The sequence below is a fragment of the Fukomys damarensis genome, unplaced genomic scaffold (genome assembly GCF_012274545.1).
Source record: "Fukomys damarensis isolate Sample0158 unplaced genomic scaffold, DMR_v1.0_HiC HiC_scaffold_19, whole genome shotgun sequence".
Lineage (NCBI taxonomy): Eukaryota > Metazoa > Chordata > Mammalia > Rodentia > Bathyergidae > Fukomys > Fukomys damarensis.
In genome coordinates this window covers 8,258,049-8,276,721 of record NW_022900931.1, presented here as the reverse complement: position 1 = coordinate 8,276,721, position 18,673 = coordinate 8,258,049, and the positions used below count along the sequence as shown (strand labels likewise).

Below are 18,673 nucleotides of genomic sequence, written 5' to 3'. Positions count from 1 at the left end.
AGGTGCTATTCACAATAGACAAGTTGTGAAATCAGCCTAGGTAGGTAAAGAAAATGTAGTGTATATAGATTAGAGTATTTGTTTGTTTGTTTGTTTGTTTGTTTTTTGAGACAGGGTCTCACTATGTAGTTGAGACTGACCTGCAACTCACTATGTAGCCCAGGCTGTTCTGGAACTCACAGTGATCCTCCTGCCTCAGCCTCCCCAGTGCTGGGATTACAGGCATGCATCACAATGCCCAGCTGATAATAGAGTATTATTCAGCTGTAAAGGAGATGAAGTCATGTTATTTTCAGGGAAATGGATAGGACTGGAGATTATCGTGCTAAATAAGTCTGACTCAAGAAGACAAGTATTGTATGCTTTCTGCCATATGTGAAATCTAGGAGAAAATGATGACACAAAAATAGAAAGGAAACTTATTTTAAAAAAAAAAGAGTAGCTGGGCGTGGTGGCTGGTGCCTGTAATCCCAGCACTTGGGAGGCTGAGGCAGGAGGATCACTGTGAATTCCAGAACAGCCTGGGCTACATAGTGAGTTCCAGGTCAGTCTCAACTACATAGTGAGACCCTGTCTCAAAAAAAAAAAAAAAGAGAGAGAGAGAGGAAAGGGTAAGGGAGAGGAAGAAATGCTAAAAATGTTATCTGCATGTATGAAACTGTTACAGTGAAACCCATTATTCTAATTAACGTGCACTAATAAAAAGGAAACAACAGTCTCAATCAAAATCCCAACAGACTTGTTTTGCAGCTATAGACAAACTGATTCTAAAATTTATATGGAAAGATGAACAGAAATAGCCAAAACAATTTTGAAAAGTTGTTAAGAGTTAGAAAATTATAAAGTTACAAAAATCACACTAGCTGATTTTAAGACTTACTATAAAGCTACAGTTATACAGTTATGAGAATCACACTAGCTGATTTAAGACTTCTGTAAAGCTACAGTAATAAGCTAAAGTAGTAAAGTTTGGTTTTGGTGGGAAAATAGACAAATACATGAGTAGAACAGGATAGAGTAAGGGTAGAATCGCCCACAACATACCCAGTTAATTTTTACAAAGGTACAGTAACAATTCAATGGAAAAAAGCTAATCTTTTTAACAGATAATGTTGGGGGCCAGGGATTTAGCTCAGTGGTTCCGCTGCCTGCTCCCCAAGCACAAGATCCAGAGTTTGATCCCTGGTACAAAAAAACCCAAAAAAACAGATAATGTTGGAACAATTGGAACAGTCTATAGGTAAGAGAAAATTGACCTAACTCTTCTATCTTTACAGATCTAAATTTAAAATGTGAAGCTATGTATACAATTTACAAAAGAAAACTGAAGGTCTTTGTGACAGGAGGCTGTGCAGAGCTCTTAGACATGACTCCACAGTTATGAGCAATGTGAGGTAAAAATGGACAAAATAGATGTCATCAAAACTAAAAAGTTTGCTCTACATAAGACCCTGAAGTGAGTGAAATCACCCTCCCCACAGATGGTCTTGAGATGGTCTTGCTATGGCCAGGCAGGCCTCAAATTCAGGATTCTGCCCCAGCCTCCTGAGTGCTGGGCTTACAAACATGTGCGGCAATGCTTGGCAAAGGGGATGAAGCAATAAGCTACAGTTTTGGAAAACTTTTTAAAAATTAATTTTATTGGTACATTTTAGGTATACAATATAATGACATTCATCATTGGAAATTTGTTCCTTTACATAATCCATCTAGGTTAAAGTAACACAGCAGTTTGGTTGGTTTTTTTTTTTTTTTTTTTGGTACTGGGGATTGAACTTGGGACCTTGCCCTTGTGAGGTAGGCAGCGGCACCCACTGAACTAAATCCCCAGCTTGGAAAAATAGTTACAAATCACATACTTGAAAAAGAACTCTTATCCAAAATATGTAAACAACTCTCAACCCAAGAGTTAAGACAACCCAACTAGAAAGAGGGCGTAAGATTTAGACATTTGATGAAGAGGATGTGTTGAAAAGTCAGTCACCATCATTAGCTGTTGGGAAAGTGCAAATTAAAGTCATGAGTTACTATAGCTGCTTAGAATGTCTGAATTAAAAAACAGACAGTAAGGCCTGGGATTTAGCTCAGTGGTTCTGCCACCTGCCTCGCAAGTTCAAGGACCTGAGTTTGATCCCTGGTACCAAAACAAAATAAAACAAAAAACTAGTACTACATGGTGGCAAGGATGCAAGCAACTGTAGCTCTCATGCAGTGCTGGTCAGAATGCAGGTAGGTGGTCCTTCCATCCTGGAAAACAGTTCCCAGTTTCTTATAAACATACATTTACAGTATGAGGCAGCAGTCTCACTTCTAAGTATGTACCCTAGAGAAATGAAAGTGCCATTCAGTCAAAAAAAATGCTATAGCAGCTCTCTTAATAATTACTGGAAGCCGGAAATAGTCTCAAGTGTCCTTCCATGGATGAATAGATAAACAGACTGCTGCATCCACGGAGGCGAGAGGGGCACTGCTCTGCAATAAAGAGAAACAAGATATTGGTGTTGGCAAGCAACTCAAGGGCATGGTGCTGAGTCAGAGAAGCCAGCCTCTAAAGGTTGTATACTGCCTAGTTTCATTTGCATGCCCTTCTTGAAAAGACAAAACCATAGGAATAGAGGCCAGGCCCGCAGTTGCCAGGAGTTAGGGTAGGGGGCAACTCCAGAGAAGTATCACAAGCGAGTGTTCTGGGGTGGTGGGGCCCCCTGTGTCCTCAGTGAGCAGTAGTTACAGAGACCTCTACATGTGTTAGGAGTCAGGATTGGACACCAGGAACAGTGTAGAGAATTTTAAAATTTACTTGTTAATTTGAAAATAAAACAGACTCTCACATCCTGCAGAAGTTGCTCTGTGGTGCTAAGAACAAAATTTAAGAGTGCTAAAATAGATAAATGCAACATACAAGCAGTTAAAATGGGAAAAGTCCATAAAGTGACTCCCTGTTGGTATGCAGATAAACAGAAGATGAAATAAGCCACAAAAGCTAGCCACAGGTTATCTACGCATCTGATTGTAAAAGTCTGCTAGTGTGCTGGGTGTGGTGGGCATGCTTGTAATCCCAGCACTTGGGAGGCTGAGGCAGGAGGATCACTGTGAGTTCGAGACCAGCCTGGGCCACACAGTGAGTTGCAGATCAGTCTCAACTACATAGTGAGACCCTGTCTCAAAAAACCAGAGCGGGAGGGATGTTGGTTAGTATGGTTCTTACATTGGTTTTTGAAGGTCATTTGTAAGAAATTCCACCCAGTGGTTGTCTTTATTTAATGTTTCAGTATAGTTTCCAATCCAGATTTTAATCATCTCCTTGAAAATGATCTTTGATTCTCCCAGTTATTTTGGTTTTCTCTGGTTCCACACAGTTCCTCTACCTTTGTGAATGAGGTGCTCAGGTGGAAACCAGGTGTACAGAGAGGCTTTCAGTGAGGGACAGAGATCACACCTGGGCCTGGCCTCGGGGCCTCAGGTGCATCCCAAGGAGACTGAGGACCTTTAGGGTCAGTGCCTGGGCCGGGCCAGGCCTGGCCAGCTGGCTATGTGTAGAGCTCAGCAGTGATCTGCTGACCAGCCTGGTTGCAGATTCCATGAGGTAGAATGAGGACAGGCCCGAATGGTGGTACCAGGGGACAGTAAGTATGCAAGGTGGTGACTCCTGAGCCGGAGAGTCTCAGAGAACACAGAATTGCTAAACCAGAAGAAGCGGGTGTTCTTTGAAGGGAAACAGCAGAGTGTGCCCAGAGCTTCAAGGTGAGATCTTGGCTTAGAAGGGTGTGGCAAGGGGAGATAGAGAGGGACACAGTGCCAGAGAGAGTGACAGAGAGCTTATCAGTCAGTCCAAAGGCCAGGTCACAGGTACCTCTGTGAGAATCATAGGCAGGGAGCCGCTTAAAATGCAGACATCCTGGGCTGGCCCGGATCAGAGCGGGCTTCTCAGAGTGGAGTCTGCAACCTGCAGTTGTCAGCAGTGCCCTTTGCATCGTACAGCCAGCCTCTTTGGGGAGCAAAAGGGCCACACAGAGTTTCTGCCAGGGCTTGTTTTATTTCTGAGAGTTTGACTCATGTAATAACACAGCTCCCTCCTGAAAACTGCCACTGAGACCTGCATTTAGGAATGCTGCCCTCTTTTGGGTTTCCTTGGGTATCATAAAAACAGCAAGCCTTTCTGCAGCTGTCTGTTCATATAAGTGTCATTGTTTTCCAGAAAGAAATGGAAGCCTCTCTGAGGCTGTTGGCCTACTAAGTTTCTGCTGGAGAAGGAGGCAGTGTGGGTCTGCCCTGGGGAAGAAGGTGGGCCTCACAGTTTCCTGGTGTCCTTTCCCAGGAGCAGCAGCCGAGCTGGACAGATGACTTGCCCCTCTGCCACCTCTCTGGGGTTGGCTCAGCCTCCAACCGCAGCTACTCTGCTGATGGCAAGAGCACCGAGAGCCACCCTCCAGAGGACAGCTGGCTCAAGTTCAGGTATGCATGCCAGCATTGCCATCCGGGGCTGAGGAAGTCAGTTTGCCCACAAGGAAAGGCACTTTCCTTGCCACTGTTATATGGGGCTTTCCAGGAAGACGTGGCCCATGAGAGGTGGCCTGTACTGTGGCCACATCTAATTCAGTCCAGGGCCTGAAGTAAGGGAGGGCATCCTAGGAGGTCACAGCCACAGTGAATCTCAGCCAAAATGAGAGAACCCAGATGGGCACTTTAGCCACAGCTCCTGTATCTTTAGTCTCCCTCAGTTCCTTCCCCTGGCTCCTCATCTGTGAGCCCTGGCCTCAGGCCTCTTTATGCCTCCTCTGCCAGGAGTGAGAACAATTGTTTCCTCTATGGAGTCTTCAATGGCTATGATGGCAACCGGGTGACCAACTTCGTGGCCCAGCGGCTGTCTGCGGAGCTCCTGCTGGGCCAGCTCAGTGCCGAGCACACAGAGGCCGATGTACGGCGAGTGTTGCTACAGGTAAGGGGCTTGGGCCACTGATCGCAACCTGGCTGACAGTGTGTCCTTCTACTCCCAGAGCTCAGCCCTGCAGCTATGAAATGTGACCAAGGTTGGTCTGAAGACTGCTGGCTTCTTCATCCAGCGGCAGTGGCTCCCCATCTCTGGGAGTCCAGGGCCAGGCAGGAAGAGGCGGTGGTTCTGGAAGAGGCGGTGGGTGTTTTAGTATCTGGTGACAGTGGTGTTTATGCCAGCCTTTGCCCTACCCTCTGTTGCTCCAGGCTTTTGATGTGGTGGAGAGGAGCTTCCTAGAGTCCATTGATGACGCCTTGGCTGAGAAAGCAAGCCTCCAGTCCCAGCTGCCCGAGGTAATCACTCTCAGGAGGTAATCTACCCTCAGGAAGAGCTAAGGATACAGCTGGCGGGTAATAATAGGTTTGTCCGCGAGGGGCCTCCCTGGCCACTGTGGGCAGCTTCACTCCAAGACTCAGCTTTAGGTTGGCAGTGACAGGTGAGAGGAGAGGCCTTTCTAGGTCCTATGGGGTGAATTGGTCACAGCCTCGACACCTTCCTGCTCCCATCACCCTCCAGCACTTCCTGGGTCCTCTGAGTTAGGTCATCACTGGCTTTCCTGGGGTATAGCCAGGCTGCCATACAGCCCTCACAGCCCTCACAGCCTTGCTCCTGAGAAAGGGGGTTGCCACTGTGGTCCTCACAGGTCACCCTGCCCTGACCTCTCCTGGTGGGTTGCAGGGTGTCCCTCAGCACCAGCTGCCTCCGCAGTATCAGAAGATCCTGGAGAGACTCAAGGTGCTGGAGAGGGAGATCTCAGGAGGGGCCATGGCCGTCGTGGCGGTCCTCCTCAACAACAAGCTCTACGTTGCCAATGTCGGTGAGTCACCCACCGTGGCCAAGGAAGGAAGGGAGGTCAGCCTGATGTCAGTGTGCTCACCGGCAGTCTGCTTTCCAGACCCCTCACCATTTATTTTATTTTATTATGTTTGTTTGTTTTTGAGACAGCCTATGTAGTTCAGGCTGGCCTTAATTTACTATGTAGCCCAGGCTGGCCTCGAACTAATGGCAGTCCTCCTGCCTCAGCCTCCCAAGTGCTGGGATTACAGGTGTGTGCCACCCCACCCAGCTTCCTGGACACTTTAGACCCAGAGCATCCTGAGATCACTTGGCATGTTTCTTCCTCACTTCATGGCCTGTATCATCCCAGTTGGAGGTACAGATGGGACAGAAACAGGTGTCAGTTTTAATTGCCACTCTGGCCCTAACTGGCTGTGGCCTTGGGTGAGTCACATCCACCTCTAAGTGACCTCAGTAGCTGCTGCTTTTGGAAGAGGTACCTGGCATGGAAGAGTCACTCTATCCCCATGAGCAGTAGCAAGCTGGGGACATGGACATTTGGTTTTGTGGGCAAAAGAGGGCCAATCTGGGAGCCAGAGAGGGCTGTGTAGTGTGCAGGTTCTCTGTAGAGACCCCTCTGATGACCTCCCTCTCTCTCTTCCTCCTGCCTTCGCTTTCATTTCTATTCCCAAAATACAGAAAAGCAGATATAAGTGGTGTTCAGTGAACTGCCATGTCCCTTCCCAGCACTAATCGTTTTCCAGTTATGGCCAGTCTTCTTGTATCTATGGCTCTTTGGCTCCATTATACCAGACTTTGTGGTATAATATCTGTAAAAATTTCAATATATATCTCTAGAGAAAGATTTCTTTTATTATACTCATAATCCTGTGATTGCACTGTAAATAGGTAACCTGATTCCTTAGTCTCATCAGCTGTTCCCCACTGGTGGCTTAGCCCAGTGGTCTCAGCCTGGTCTGTGGCTTTCGTGTATCCCATATGTGAGGTACCTGCCCTCCCTCCCAGTCTCACCGGTGGATCCCTTTCCTCTCCGCTTGGTCTTTGCTCAGCTGCTGAAATTCTGCTGCAGGTACAAACCGAGCACTTCTCTGCAAGTCTACAGTGGATGGGCTGCAGGTGACCCAGCTGAACATGGACCACACCACCGAGAACGAGGATGAGCTCTTCCGCCTGTCACAGCTGGGTAAGCAGGGGGAGCCAGGACAAAGGGTCAGTTGGGGTGCAGATCCTGACCCTGAGCTCCCCCCGTGCCATTCTTTGGTGGCCGGGACAGAGATGGCATGTAGTGGAGGGGCTGCGAGGCTGGGTCTGGGACCAGCCACTCACTAGTGGGTGACTTTAGAACTTACTCTGTGCCTCAGTTTCCACATCTGTGTAATGAGGATAACAGCAACCCCTACCTTGGCGTGTTGTAAGGATTAAAAGAGTTAATACGTGCCCAGTGCTTCTTGGAGTACCCAGCACGTGGTAGGTACTTGCTGTTACTGATGGAGACTGAGAGAGGCCTGAGATTCCAGCACCACCGTGGCTGCTCTCTCCTTTCCCGGGTGTGGAAGCCGATGTGAGGCAGACAGACACAGGCAGAGGCGGTGAGCGTGCTGCTCTGTGTGGGGTTGTCTGGCGTGCAGGGTGGTACTGGAGTGCTGGGGTCTCTCATGGGGACAGAGACTGAGGACGCTGGGAGATGTGGGGTGAGCTGCTCCCTGGCACCCTGCTCTTGTCTCTGTATCCTGTCTAGTGGATTCTCCTTGCTTGTTGTAGATTTGTCTATCCCCTCCTTTTTCTTCATAAACACGGGTTGGGCTGTTATTGCATTCTTCTCCCTCTGGCAGGTTTGGACACAGGAAAAATCAAGCAGGTGGGAATCATCTGTGGGCAGGAAAGCACTAGACGCATCGGAGACTACAAGGTCAAATACGGCTACACTGACATTGACCTGCTCAGGTAGGTGGCCAGCACAGCTGCCACAGGGCGCCTTGGGCAGGAGCAGACTTTAGGCTCTGGTGATGGTGCAGTTGAAGCAGTTCAGAGACCAAATAGTTCAGAGCTTTCTTCTCAGAGAGGAGCTGGGGCTAGCAGGCAGGAGTTGGGGTTGTTGGAGCTAGGCTGACACACATGAGGTGCCTGGCATGGACGGGGCCTGCTGGTGGCAGCTGCCTCGATCCCAGGCCAGGGCAGAGGTGTGAGATGGAATTGCCCACTTCCCTCTGAGAACACTTCCCATCTGCGTGTCCCCCAAGTGCTTAAGGCAGTGAGATGAGCTATCATAGTTGTGGTGAGCCTGTATTGGCCCAGCCCTGCCACTGTTCACACTGTCTTTTATTCACTCCTCACTCAGGCCTCATAAGGTGGGGACAGGCATGTTCATAAGAGGAAACTGAGGCTCAGAGACAGCAGGTAGCCTGCCCAGCAGTCAGGTGAGAGATGGACCAAGGCAGTGGTGTCCTTAGCAGCTGGCTGACCTGTGTGGGATGCATTGGCTGGGGAAATACACATGTGCACTTGTGTGAGGCTGGTCACACTTAACATCACAGTTAGAGCTGCGGGAATCATGCTGGTGACCTTGTCAGCAGGTAACTCCTGACCCACCCAAGATTAGGCAGTCGAACATGGAACCTCTACCCCTGATTCCACTTGTTTTGTTGGAAAAAATGTGTGGTTTTCAAACAGGGCCCAGGGTATGTGCAGTGAAAATAAGTCCACTCCCCTGATCAGGAGCCCCTTGCCCCATTCTGCTAGTTTCTTATGCACTCTGCTCCCAATTTGTGTGTGTGTGTGTGTGTGTGTGTTTCCTGGGGGCCAAGGAGCTGGCATCCCTTTTAAAGCAGCACAAGTGTGGACATCCCTCCACCATTTTCTGCTCCTTACTCCTCTTTCTCAGCACCGCCCCCCATTTTTTTGTTTTTTTGAGACAGGGTCTCACTATGTAGTTGAGACTGACCTGCAACTCACTATGTAGCCCAGGCTGGTCTCGAACTCATAGGATCCTCCTGCCTCAGCCTCCCAAATGCTGGGATTACAGGCGTGCCCTACCACGCCTGGCTCAGCCCCTTTTTTGAGGTCTGACTGTTGTACAAAGCTGTGCGTGTTTAATGTGTACAGCTAGGTGAGTTTAGAGCTGTGTTTACAGGTGCCTCTCTGCACAAAGCTGCCTGTGGCTGCACACCTGCTTTTATCTTGCTAACAGCCACTTTGGTTCCGGTGGGTAATGACTGATGCACATCAGCGCATGGCCCCTGTGCAGTGTCCTGGGGCCTTGGTGTGGATCCCGGTTTGGGTGGAGCCCAATGACAGCAGAGGAGTTGAAGTCTAAAAGATAACCTTCCTCTTGCTCTTCCACCCTGCCATGGCCCCAGCTCTGTGGGCAGGAGACACAGCAGGGCCAGAATCAAACTTGACCTTTGCTATTCTGACCCTTGGTCTCCAACATCCCCTACCCCCAGCTTCATTTTTAGCAGCTGTCCTAAGAAGGCAGGGCTGTATGGTTTTCTCTTTCCTCTATTTCCTTTCCTCTTACAAAGTCATGCGTTTTATTCTATATTCTGGTGTAGATCATTCCCCTCAGGAGAATCTGTCCACCTGGATGCCTTTTTGCCTAAAGCCCTCCTTCCACTGTCTTCCCAGTGCTGCCAAGTCCAAGCCGATTATTGCGGAGCCGGAAATTCATGGTTCACAGCCTCTGGATGGGGTGACCGGCTTCTTGGTGCTGATGTCCGAGGGGCTGTACAAGGCTCTGGAGGCCGCCCATGGGCCGGGGCAGGCCAACCAGGTGAGTCAGGTGGGCAGAGTAGGGGACTGCAGAGCACACTGCCTCCAGGTTGAGATGCATCCCTGGCAACCCGGAGCTCTCATTCTGTCTGTCACCAGACATCTCTGGGTTCAACGCTGGAGCAGTGGAAAGCCACAGCTTCCGGAACTTCCATCCCAAAAGCTGTATTTATTCTGGGTGTGCAGCGGTGTTGGTGCCAAGGCCTGGGTGAGGCCTAGAGGGAAGAGGGTGCCAGGGAAGTGAATGTCCACCAGCACGGCCTTGCTCTGGGACCACACAGAAGGCCTGGGCCAAGGCAGAGAGTCCAGAAAGGACAGTGGCCTGCTGCACAGAGTGCTGCTGAGGGGTGGTCTTGGGCCCCTGCTTCCTCGCAGGGCTTTCACATCCCTGTGCTGACCATCACCCCTGTAGCAAAGATGGTGACATTTCCCCTTCAGGGACTGGGGTCAGGTATGGCACAGCCAGGTCCTCAGCCAGTAGGAGCAGCTTGTTTCTTCCACACCATGGAATACACAGTGCAGGTGTCACCCAGCATGACTCTAAGGCAGTCACTTAGATTTGGAAGGGAAGCTACCTCCACCTGACCTTGGGCTGCTGGGTCGCTAAGGTGTGCCTTATGTATGTTCAGGGTTTTCACCCATCCCAGCAGCCTGTGGTGTGGAGGGGCCCCAGAGTTCAGCCTTCAGCTTAGAGGGGCAATGCTTACTTCCACCTGAAGTGAAGACATGGGCACCAGAGTTCAGGGCCTTTGCTAAGGTGTCGTGACTGGTTAGTGATGGAGCAGAGCCCATAGAACAGGAATAGGTCCTTTCCCCCTGCCTTTGTGCCTCCAAGAGCCTGTGGTCAGCCCTCACAAAGGGGACATTGTTTGTGCTTTTTTTGTTTTTTGAGACAGGGTCTCACTATGTAGTTCACACTGCCCTGGAACTCACTGTGTAGACCAGGTTGGTCTCAAACTCACAGCGATCCTCCTGCCTCAGCCTCCTGAGTGCTGGGGTTATAGGTGTGTGCCACCACACCCGGTCCTGTTTGTGCTTTTGATCTTTTACTCGTAATGATTTTCTTTCTTTCCTCTTTGGTCTTCACAAAAGAATTATTCAGTGGCTTCTAGTAGGTTTTAGAATATATTGGGCAGGTGACTTCTCTGAGGGAAGGGATGCTGCCTTCATTTTGTCTACCCAACTCTTGACAAAATTCCTGGCATATTGTAGCCTATAGTAAGTTTGTTTCAGGAAAGAATGCTTACTAAAAACAGTTTATCCCGGGTTCTTAGTCCACCCATGTGTTACACAATCTTTGTGCTAATCCATTGTGGTGGATATTATCCATTCAGAGTTGTCTGAGCCAACAATCAGGGAGAGCACAAGGTTACACACCTTTTTGATGAGAAAGTTCCTGAAGGATTAGCCTGAATATCTTGAAAAACTCAGGTTGCAATTTGGCTGGCAGGAACTTCCTTCACCGGCTGGGCCAATGACCCCTAAGTTCTCTACAGGGCTCTGGAGTTAAGGCCCCGTCACTAGGCCACCCCTCATTCCTCACTAGGTTCTGCTGTTCCCCTAGGAGATCGCTGCGATGATTGACACTGAGTTTGCCAAGCAGACCTCCATGGATGCGGTGGCCCAGGCCGTGGTGGACCGGGTAAAGCGCATCCATAGCGACACCTTTGCCAGTGGCGGAGAGCGGGCCAAATTCTGCCTACGGCACGAGGACATGACCCTGCTGGTGCGGAACTTCGGCTACCCACTGGGGGAGATGAGCCAGCCCACGCACAGCCCAGCCCCAGGTACGAGCGCCCTGCAGAGGCAGTGCCCAAGAGTAAGTCTGGGGCCATGGCCTCTCTGCCTGGAGGAGGCCTGACTTCCAGTTCCTTTCACCCAGGCTCTGGCTTCTGGCCTTCCTGTGCTGTGTGCTGTTTTTATTCCTTTTGTCTGAAATATAAGGACAGAACCACTTGCCCTGGACCACCTCCTGATACACAAACAAGCGGGGTGTAGCCATAGAGCCTGACACATATGGTAACCCCTGGCTGGTTGAACCTAGAGCCTACCTTTGTATTGAGCTACATTCACAGCCTTTTGGTACTGGGGATTGACTTGGGTCCTTGCTCCTGCGAAGCAGGAGGAGGAACCATTAGCTAAATCCCTAGACCAACAGCCTTTTTAAAATTTTACATGCCAGGTCTTGGTTCTCATTTTTTCCCCTTGAGCCTTTTTTAAATTTTGAAACAGGAGCTTACTAAGTCACTAAGTGGAGCCTTACTGGCCTCAAACTTGCAGTCCTCCTGCCTCAGCCTCCCAGAGTACACAGGCATCCACCACCTCATTGGCTTTCTTTTTCATCCTTAAATCAGTTACCTGGGAGCAACGGTGATCAGTGATCAGTCATCCTTTGCAGTGCTCCCTCTCCACATGGCTTAATGCTAAACCCTCAGTTCCTGAGAGCTGCATTTCCTTTTCTTCTTTAAACAAGCAAACCTTGGAGTGAGCATTGCAGATAGGCGTGTTCTCCCATGGACGCCAGAGTTGCCAGGATTTGTCCGGCTCATTGTTATTACAACCATATTTTTATTGGGTCAGCCTCAGCGAGGGGCAGGCTGACCTCTGGATGAAGGTGGCCGTGGGAAGCCAAGCTGTAACCCTTTCATTGTGGCAGCTCCAGCGCTCGATTCTGTTCTTGTCCTGAGCACTAGTGGACTTCGCTACCGAAGGGTGGTCCCAGCAGGGTGGAAGACTCTGCCCAGGGACAGTGCTGGGCTGTCCCCCGGACCAGGGCCACACGCCCTGGGGAGCCTCTCAGACACTCTGTCAGACCCTGGAGCAGCCCTGCCTCCACCTTGGTCTTTTCCTTCCTCCCTACCTCGCACCTCACACCCCACACCCTCTTCCCTGCCAGCTGCCGGGGGCCGTGTGTACCCTGTGTCTGTGCCCTACTCAAGCACCCAGAGCACCAGCAAGACCAGCGTGACCCTCTCCCTCGTCATGCCTTCCCAGGGCCAGATGGTCAATGGTGCCCACAGTGCTTCCACCCTGGACGAAGCCACCCCCACACTCACCAAGTAAGTCCTTTTGGGCTAGGGACACCCCAGGGTGCTGGGCTTGGTGATACTGGGTGAGAGACCCTTGGTTCTTAGACCTCTCAAACTCCGCCTCATCCCTGGCCGAGGGTGGTCTCCCTGGAAACAGGGCCAGCAAGGGGTTGGTCTCAGCAGCTCATTGCAGTTGGACCTGGGGTGGGATAAAGGTTTCAGGGGCACAGTGTTTGGGGGACAGGACAGCTGCTGGCAGCAGCCCAGCAGTCTGTTTTCTCATGGGTCCAGCTTTCATCCAGTGGGAAGGTCCTCTTGTTCTCTCTCTTTATTCCCTTTGTCACCCTCAGTGTAGTGAAGGATGGCCCCTCCAAGTTATCCATTTTGGGGACATCACCGGGCTGTACTGGTTCATCAGAGCCTTTGCTCTCTAGATGCAATGTCCATTTGCAGCTCCAAAATGATTTTTCTAGTTGAGGGCAGTGGGGCGGGGGGAATCGAGTCACTGCCTGGGTGGGTCAGGAGACCTCCGGCGCAGACCTGCGTGACAGGTCGGTGTCACCCCCCACACTCGTGTGGAATGCATATCCCACCTCCACCCCACCAAAGCCCAGGATCTGGTTTCCACATTCCAGCCCGTGCAGAATAATAGAGATGCCACACCCAGCCCCTCTCAGGGCAGAGCAAGCAGGATGTGGCCAATTAGAAGGGCTGGTAGGGAGGGAACAGCCAGGGGCCTTCCTTCCCCTGCTGGGTACTTGTGTGGCTGCTGCAGCCACCACACTGGGCGGAAGGGACTGCCCAGCTGCTGAGGCCCCGGATGCCTAAAGTATAGTCCTTGCGCAGACGGGGTGGCCTCTCCTCACCCCTGCCGGCTGCCCCAGGAGGCCGCCAGCTGTGTCCACAAAGCAGAATGTGACCTGTGTAGTCCAGGCTGGGGCAAACAGCCAGCATCCTTTGCTTGACTCTTAGCCCCCTCCCCCGCCCAGGCAGTTGCTGCACTGGTACTGGAGTGGATGAGGGGAAGGCCGAGGCTGTGTGCAGGGTGTAGGTGTCCAGCGGTCTCTGAGGACTCAGCACATTTGTCCCCCCTGGCCAGTGATAGGGGCTAGGGAAGGGCAAAGGGAGGTTTCTGGAGGAATCGACCTTTCCTGCCTGTGACCAGTGTTTGGCTTAGGGGAGCCTGGTGCGTGCTCTGTGCTTTGTGCTGCCTCCCAGGACTTCCTGACAGGGTGGATGTCCTGGGTATGCCCTGTCCCATGTGGTAGTCACCACGGATGGCCATTCAGCATTAGAACCAAATGTTCTTCGTAATGTTTGGCATTTGAAACAGCTGTGTGTAGCTAGTGCTTCAGAAATTACTTTTGACATTTTATCCATCCCTAAGAACATCTGGCCCAGCTGACTTTAGGTCACCTTTCCCAGAGAGGCCTGTGACCCAAGGACCTGGCAGAGGCAGGAGCTGCTGTGTCCCTGGGCTAGAAGCCGAGGCTGCTTGACCCACTGCCCTGACGCCTCCCTCTGCCCACAGCCAGAGCCCCACGCTGACCCTGCAGTCCACCAACACGCACACGCAGAGCAGCAGCTCCAGCTCAGATGGGGGCCTCTTCCGTGCCCGGCCGGCCCACTCCCTCCCACCCGGTGAGGATGGCCGAGTCGATCCCTACGTGGACTTCGCAGAGTTCTACCGCCTCTGGAGCGTGGACCACGGCGAGCAGAGTGTGATGACAGCTCCGTAGCTGCGGGGAGGGAGCGCAGCCCAAGTGGGACCTTGTGCAGGGGCAGGCCCAGTGCCGGGGCAGGATGGGCTCACTTCCCTGACCTCTGCCTGCGCCATGGAGCCAGTGGGCCTGTTATCCATACCTGGCCACTGCGCAGGAGGGAAGGCCATCCCTGATGGCCTCGGGCAGGACCCTCATCACTCCTCAGGTCAGGGTCCACGTGTGGAAGCCCGGTTGGCCTGTCAGCCGTGTGCAGCGGAGTGGAAGAGGCCAACCTGGGGACCCAAGTGGCACAGGCCCGATAGACACTGCTCTCTCTAGGCTGCCCCTGCCTGCTGCCACCTCCCCTGAAATGGCCTGTAACACCTCACCTCCGGATGGCAGTTTCCTTTCCAGCCTCTCTGTCCCACGATCCTGGCTTCACAGTAGAACCCAGGGTGGGGCCTGTACCCGTCCCTGGTTTAGTCACGGTGTCCAGGAGGCCAGGGAGTGAGATGGTCTCTGAGATGGCCACAGGGGAAAAGGTCAGGTGAAAAGGACAGCACAACTGTCCTGAGAAGCACTGGTCCTAGAACTGGTCTGAGAAGTCCGTGTGACCGATCTGCCACAGGGGCTGCTTTTGCCAGGGTCTGCTGGGGAATGGGAGGCCCAGGGCTGGCTCACCAGCTCCTGTCTTGCTTCCCGGTTGGTGCTGGGTAGGCCACATTGGGAGTGGCACAGTGCAAGGCTTTTGCACCAATTTGGTCCTGTCCCGGCTCCAGGTGGCAGTCAGTGCTGGTCAGACAGGTGGGTGCTCAGCCGAAAGAGGAAAGAGGCTTTAGGAGCAAGGCTGCCCTGGAAGGCCAAGGGCTTTTGGGAAAATCATGTTAACAAACACAGAGGTGAGGATTGGGCTGGCCAGGCCCTGAGTGGACATTTCATACATCCTCTGCTCTCAGTGTGGAGGGGCCGTCGGGGCTGCTGACAGTTTTGCTCTTCCCATTTTCAGAGGAAGAAGCAGACCCAGGAAACTTGCTCCTTGCTTGGGTCTTGCCATGTTGGCAAGAGTCTCCAGCCAGAGCTCAAACCCATGGCCTTTTGTCAGTACTGGTGACTGCGGGCTTCTGCCACTCCCGCCCCAGCCTCCTTGCCCCAGTCTGTCTAGCTGCAGTGGGCCAGGGACCAGCCTCCATTAGGCATCCTGTGTGCCTCTTCTCTGCAGGGTCAGAGGCCCCTGCTCGACCCATGGTCTCAGAATCCCCTTCCCCTGCCGCAGAGCCAGGCCTAGCGTGGCTCCAGGGAGAGGCTGTTTCCTGACAAGGTCACAGCATGAACGATGGGAAAGCAGATCCTGCACCGGGCCCCAGCTGCCCTCCACTGTGAAGCCCCCCTGTCCCACAGCCACGGCACAAGAACCGGGGATTCTCTCCCAGGAATGGCTCCAATGCTGTTTGGTTTCTAAAATAGAATCGGGTTTTTAATGCAGTAATGTCATATGTGGTGGTGTTACACCTTGTAATTTAATAGTATCTGTCTCGTAACCAGTGTGTCCTGGGAGGGGGCCACCTCCTGCTCTGTTCAGGAGGTTGAAGAATAAAGCTGGTAGGTGGCTCCTCCCAGTGTCCCTGCAGCCACCCTTACCTCCCAAGGGGCAGCTCAGGAACCCTGTACCCTCTGCATCCTGCTGTGGCCCTCATGCTCACAGGGTCAGGTCCTCTGCCTGTGGGCGGTGGCAGACTGTCATGCTGCCCCCGTGCTTCCTGAGCATGTGGGTGGTAGGTACCATGACCGTCCAGGGCTCAGGTCCCCTCACCCTAACTGGCTGGTTTGCTTTATTTAGCTGGATTGGAGAGAAGGATGTTCTATAAATACCCATCCATGGTACTGCCCTTTCTGGGGCTTACCCTGCTAGGAACATCACATCAGACCAAAGCAGTCTCCTCAGGACCAGAGCCAGGCTCTGTCTGGTGTGCTCAGAGGGTCCCTTATGCTGGGTAGAGGCTCTCAGCAGAGGGCTCTATCTGCCACACTTCCTCTCAGGATCTGTCCCCTTTCCAGTTACCCAGCCCTGCCCTCAAGTGTCCAGATGATCACCACAGCCCCTAAACCCTCCTGGAACCATGGTATCACCCAGCCACCCCACTAGAGCACACACCGTTCTGGTTCAGGCATGGTCTCGGATGGCCACCATCCAACCTCTAGGCCCTTGGTGGGCACCTGCCCTGTTGGGTTTGTGCCCCTGTCTTTGGCCTTAGTATCACTCAGTTCTGTGTGAGCCTGTCCTGGGAGCAAGTGGAAGGTCACCATTTCAGCCTCTGGGTTCCTTTTGGTGGAGAAGAGATAGCCTTTGAAGACTTGGGTCGTGAGTCAAGACACAGAAAGTGACCAAAGACAGCCAGGCAAACTGCCACAGCTGGGTCACTGCCCCCAAGCCCCTGGTGTCCGGCACACGGGGCAGATGGCTCACATTGGCCACGAGTTCTCACCAGCCTTTGGCCTCCACCCGGGTGGGAAAAGTGCTCAGTTCCCTGGTCCTGGATCAAGCAGCCAGAGAAGCCCACCTAGCCCCTGCCTTCTTGTCCCTTGAAGACATCCTGTCCCCTCTCAGAACCCAGTTCCAGGCTTGCCTGAGCCCCTGGTCCAGATCAGACTAGATGAAGCCAGGCCCTCAGAGCCTCTGTGTGTGGCAAGGAGGCTGGGAGCAGCAGACTCCGTAGTGCCTTTGGGTTGTCACAGGCTTTACTTGGCCTCCAGGCCTGGTCTGGGTTCTGGCCTGACCCTCACCAGGCTGTAGAGCAGTCAAGGCCCTCATTGATGAGACACAGCTGGTCCCTGATGGCAGGACCCTCTGCTGGGCTCTGGCTGCCTGATGCTGAAGCACAGTTCTGCTCTTGAGTGCTAGTTTCTCATCACTCAGGTCTCAGCACAGATGTCACCACCTGGAGGAGCCTGCTCATCTCCTGCAGGGACTTGTTTGCCCCCTTACTGCATATGGTCCAGCCCCAAGTGCTGGGCCTGCTGGGGTCCCTCACATGCCCGGTAAGGAGAAATTGTCATGTGACCATGGGCTGAGCCTTGAGTTTTTCATCTATAAAATGGTGCTGCTGTCCTGGTCAGTCTTGTCATCAGAGGTGTGAGAGGTCAGATCTCCCCTTCCTGCTGTGGGAGCTGGGGATGAGGACAGCTTACAGGAGTTAGGGTTGAGATCCACTGCCACGCACACGTCCATGCACACGCTCAGAAGTCATCTGGCTGAGGTGCAGCCCTGGCTCTGGCGTACAGCAGTTGCCAGGCCAGTGCCACCTTCAGTTTTATCTAGGAACCCAGACAAGGCAGTGGGTGTGATTCTCGCCTCTTCTCAGCCAAAGCCCAGATGGAGGCCTCTGGCTAGGCTCCCAAAACTTTCTCAGTCAAGAGCATCTCACGACTTTTCCTTCTGGGCCCCCTATTTGGAGACCAAGAATGCAGATTCCTGCTGATCCGGTGATCTCAGCCTGAGCATGCGCTTTGCTCCCACGAAAGGTGACGCCAGCTCGAAGCAGACAGGCACTTGACATTTCCGTGAGCCTTGGCGGTCTGGTGGAGGACAGACTGGCAGCCAGCACTGCTCCATATTCATACCGCTTCATGGGCTGCGGCCCTGCCTGTGGAGACCCCCGGGCTTGGAGGCCCTGACTACAGCCCAGTTGTCCACTCCCGCCTTCTCCCACCCTGTTCCTAGGTGACAGAAGGGCCTCAGGGCACACTGTGAGGAAGCCTCTGGCTTGTCACTTTAGCAGCCATCCTGTGTCCAGATGGTAGCAAGCTGAAGAGCCTTCTGTGGCGGCAGCTCTTCCCTCCTGGCCGTGCTGTGTACAAAGCATTTGCCAGCTCTCTGGCCGCCTTCACTCACCCATGGCCCAGAACCAGCCTCGGGCAATGTTTAGGAAATGTCAGGTGAATGGCATGGACAAATGGAGGAATTACCCAGAGTAGAAACTGCCCCACCTCAGACACCCGAGTTGGTAAGAAATGAAATGCTTCATGGTTTATTCATTCACTTTGAGACAAGGTCTCCCTGTGTACTCCAGGCTGGCCTCAAACTTGCAGTAATCCTGCCTCAGCCTCCTAGAGTGCTGGGATTATAGGTGTGTGCCACCACACCTGGCCTTTCATGTATTAAATAGATTTTTTTTGTTTGTTTTGTTTTGTTTGAGACAGGGTCTCACTATGTAGTTGATACTGACCTGGAACTCATTATGTAGCCCAGTCTGGCCTGGAACTCACAGCGATCCTCCTCCTGCCTCAGCCTCCTGAGTGCTGGGATTACAGGTGTGCACCACCACACCCAGCCTTAAATAGATTTAATAGTCAAATCCATATCCCAGTGTTTTTGTTTTCTGGTACTG

General features: G+C 52.4%; 1 protein-coding gene across 1 annotated transcript in view; it reads left to right on the top strand.

Moving 5' to 3' along the window:
- Positions 1-18,371, top strand: part of Tab1 (TGF-beta activated kinase 1 (MAP3K7) binding protein 1) — a 27,913-nt gene extending 9,542 nt beyond the window's left edge. The window contains exons 2-11 of the mRNA XM_010612696.3: positions 4,316-4,452; positions 4,783-4,936; positions 5,197-5,283; positions 5,669-5,807; positions 6,858-6,971; positions 7,621-7,732; positions 9,413-9,557; positions 11,121-11,343; positions 12,453-12,615; positions 14,117-18,371. Of these exons, the coding sequence (XP_010610998.1) occupies positions 4,316-4,452; positions 4,783-4,936; positions 5,197-5,283; positions 5,669-5,807; positions 6,858-6,971; positions 7,621-7,732; positions 9,413-9,557; positions 11,121-11,343; positions 12,453-12,615; positions 14,117-14,324 (1,482 nt within the window). The 3' untranslated portion in view covers positions 14,325-18,371. The remainder of the gene's footprint in view (positions 1-4,315; positions 4,453-4,782; positions 4,937-5,196; positions 5,284-5,668; positions 5,808-6,857; positions 6,972-7,620; positions 7,733-9,412; positions 9,558-11,120; positions 11,344-12,452; positions 12,616-14,116) is intronic.
- Positions 18,372-18,673: the final 302 nt, after the last annotated feature.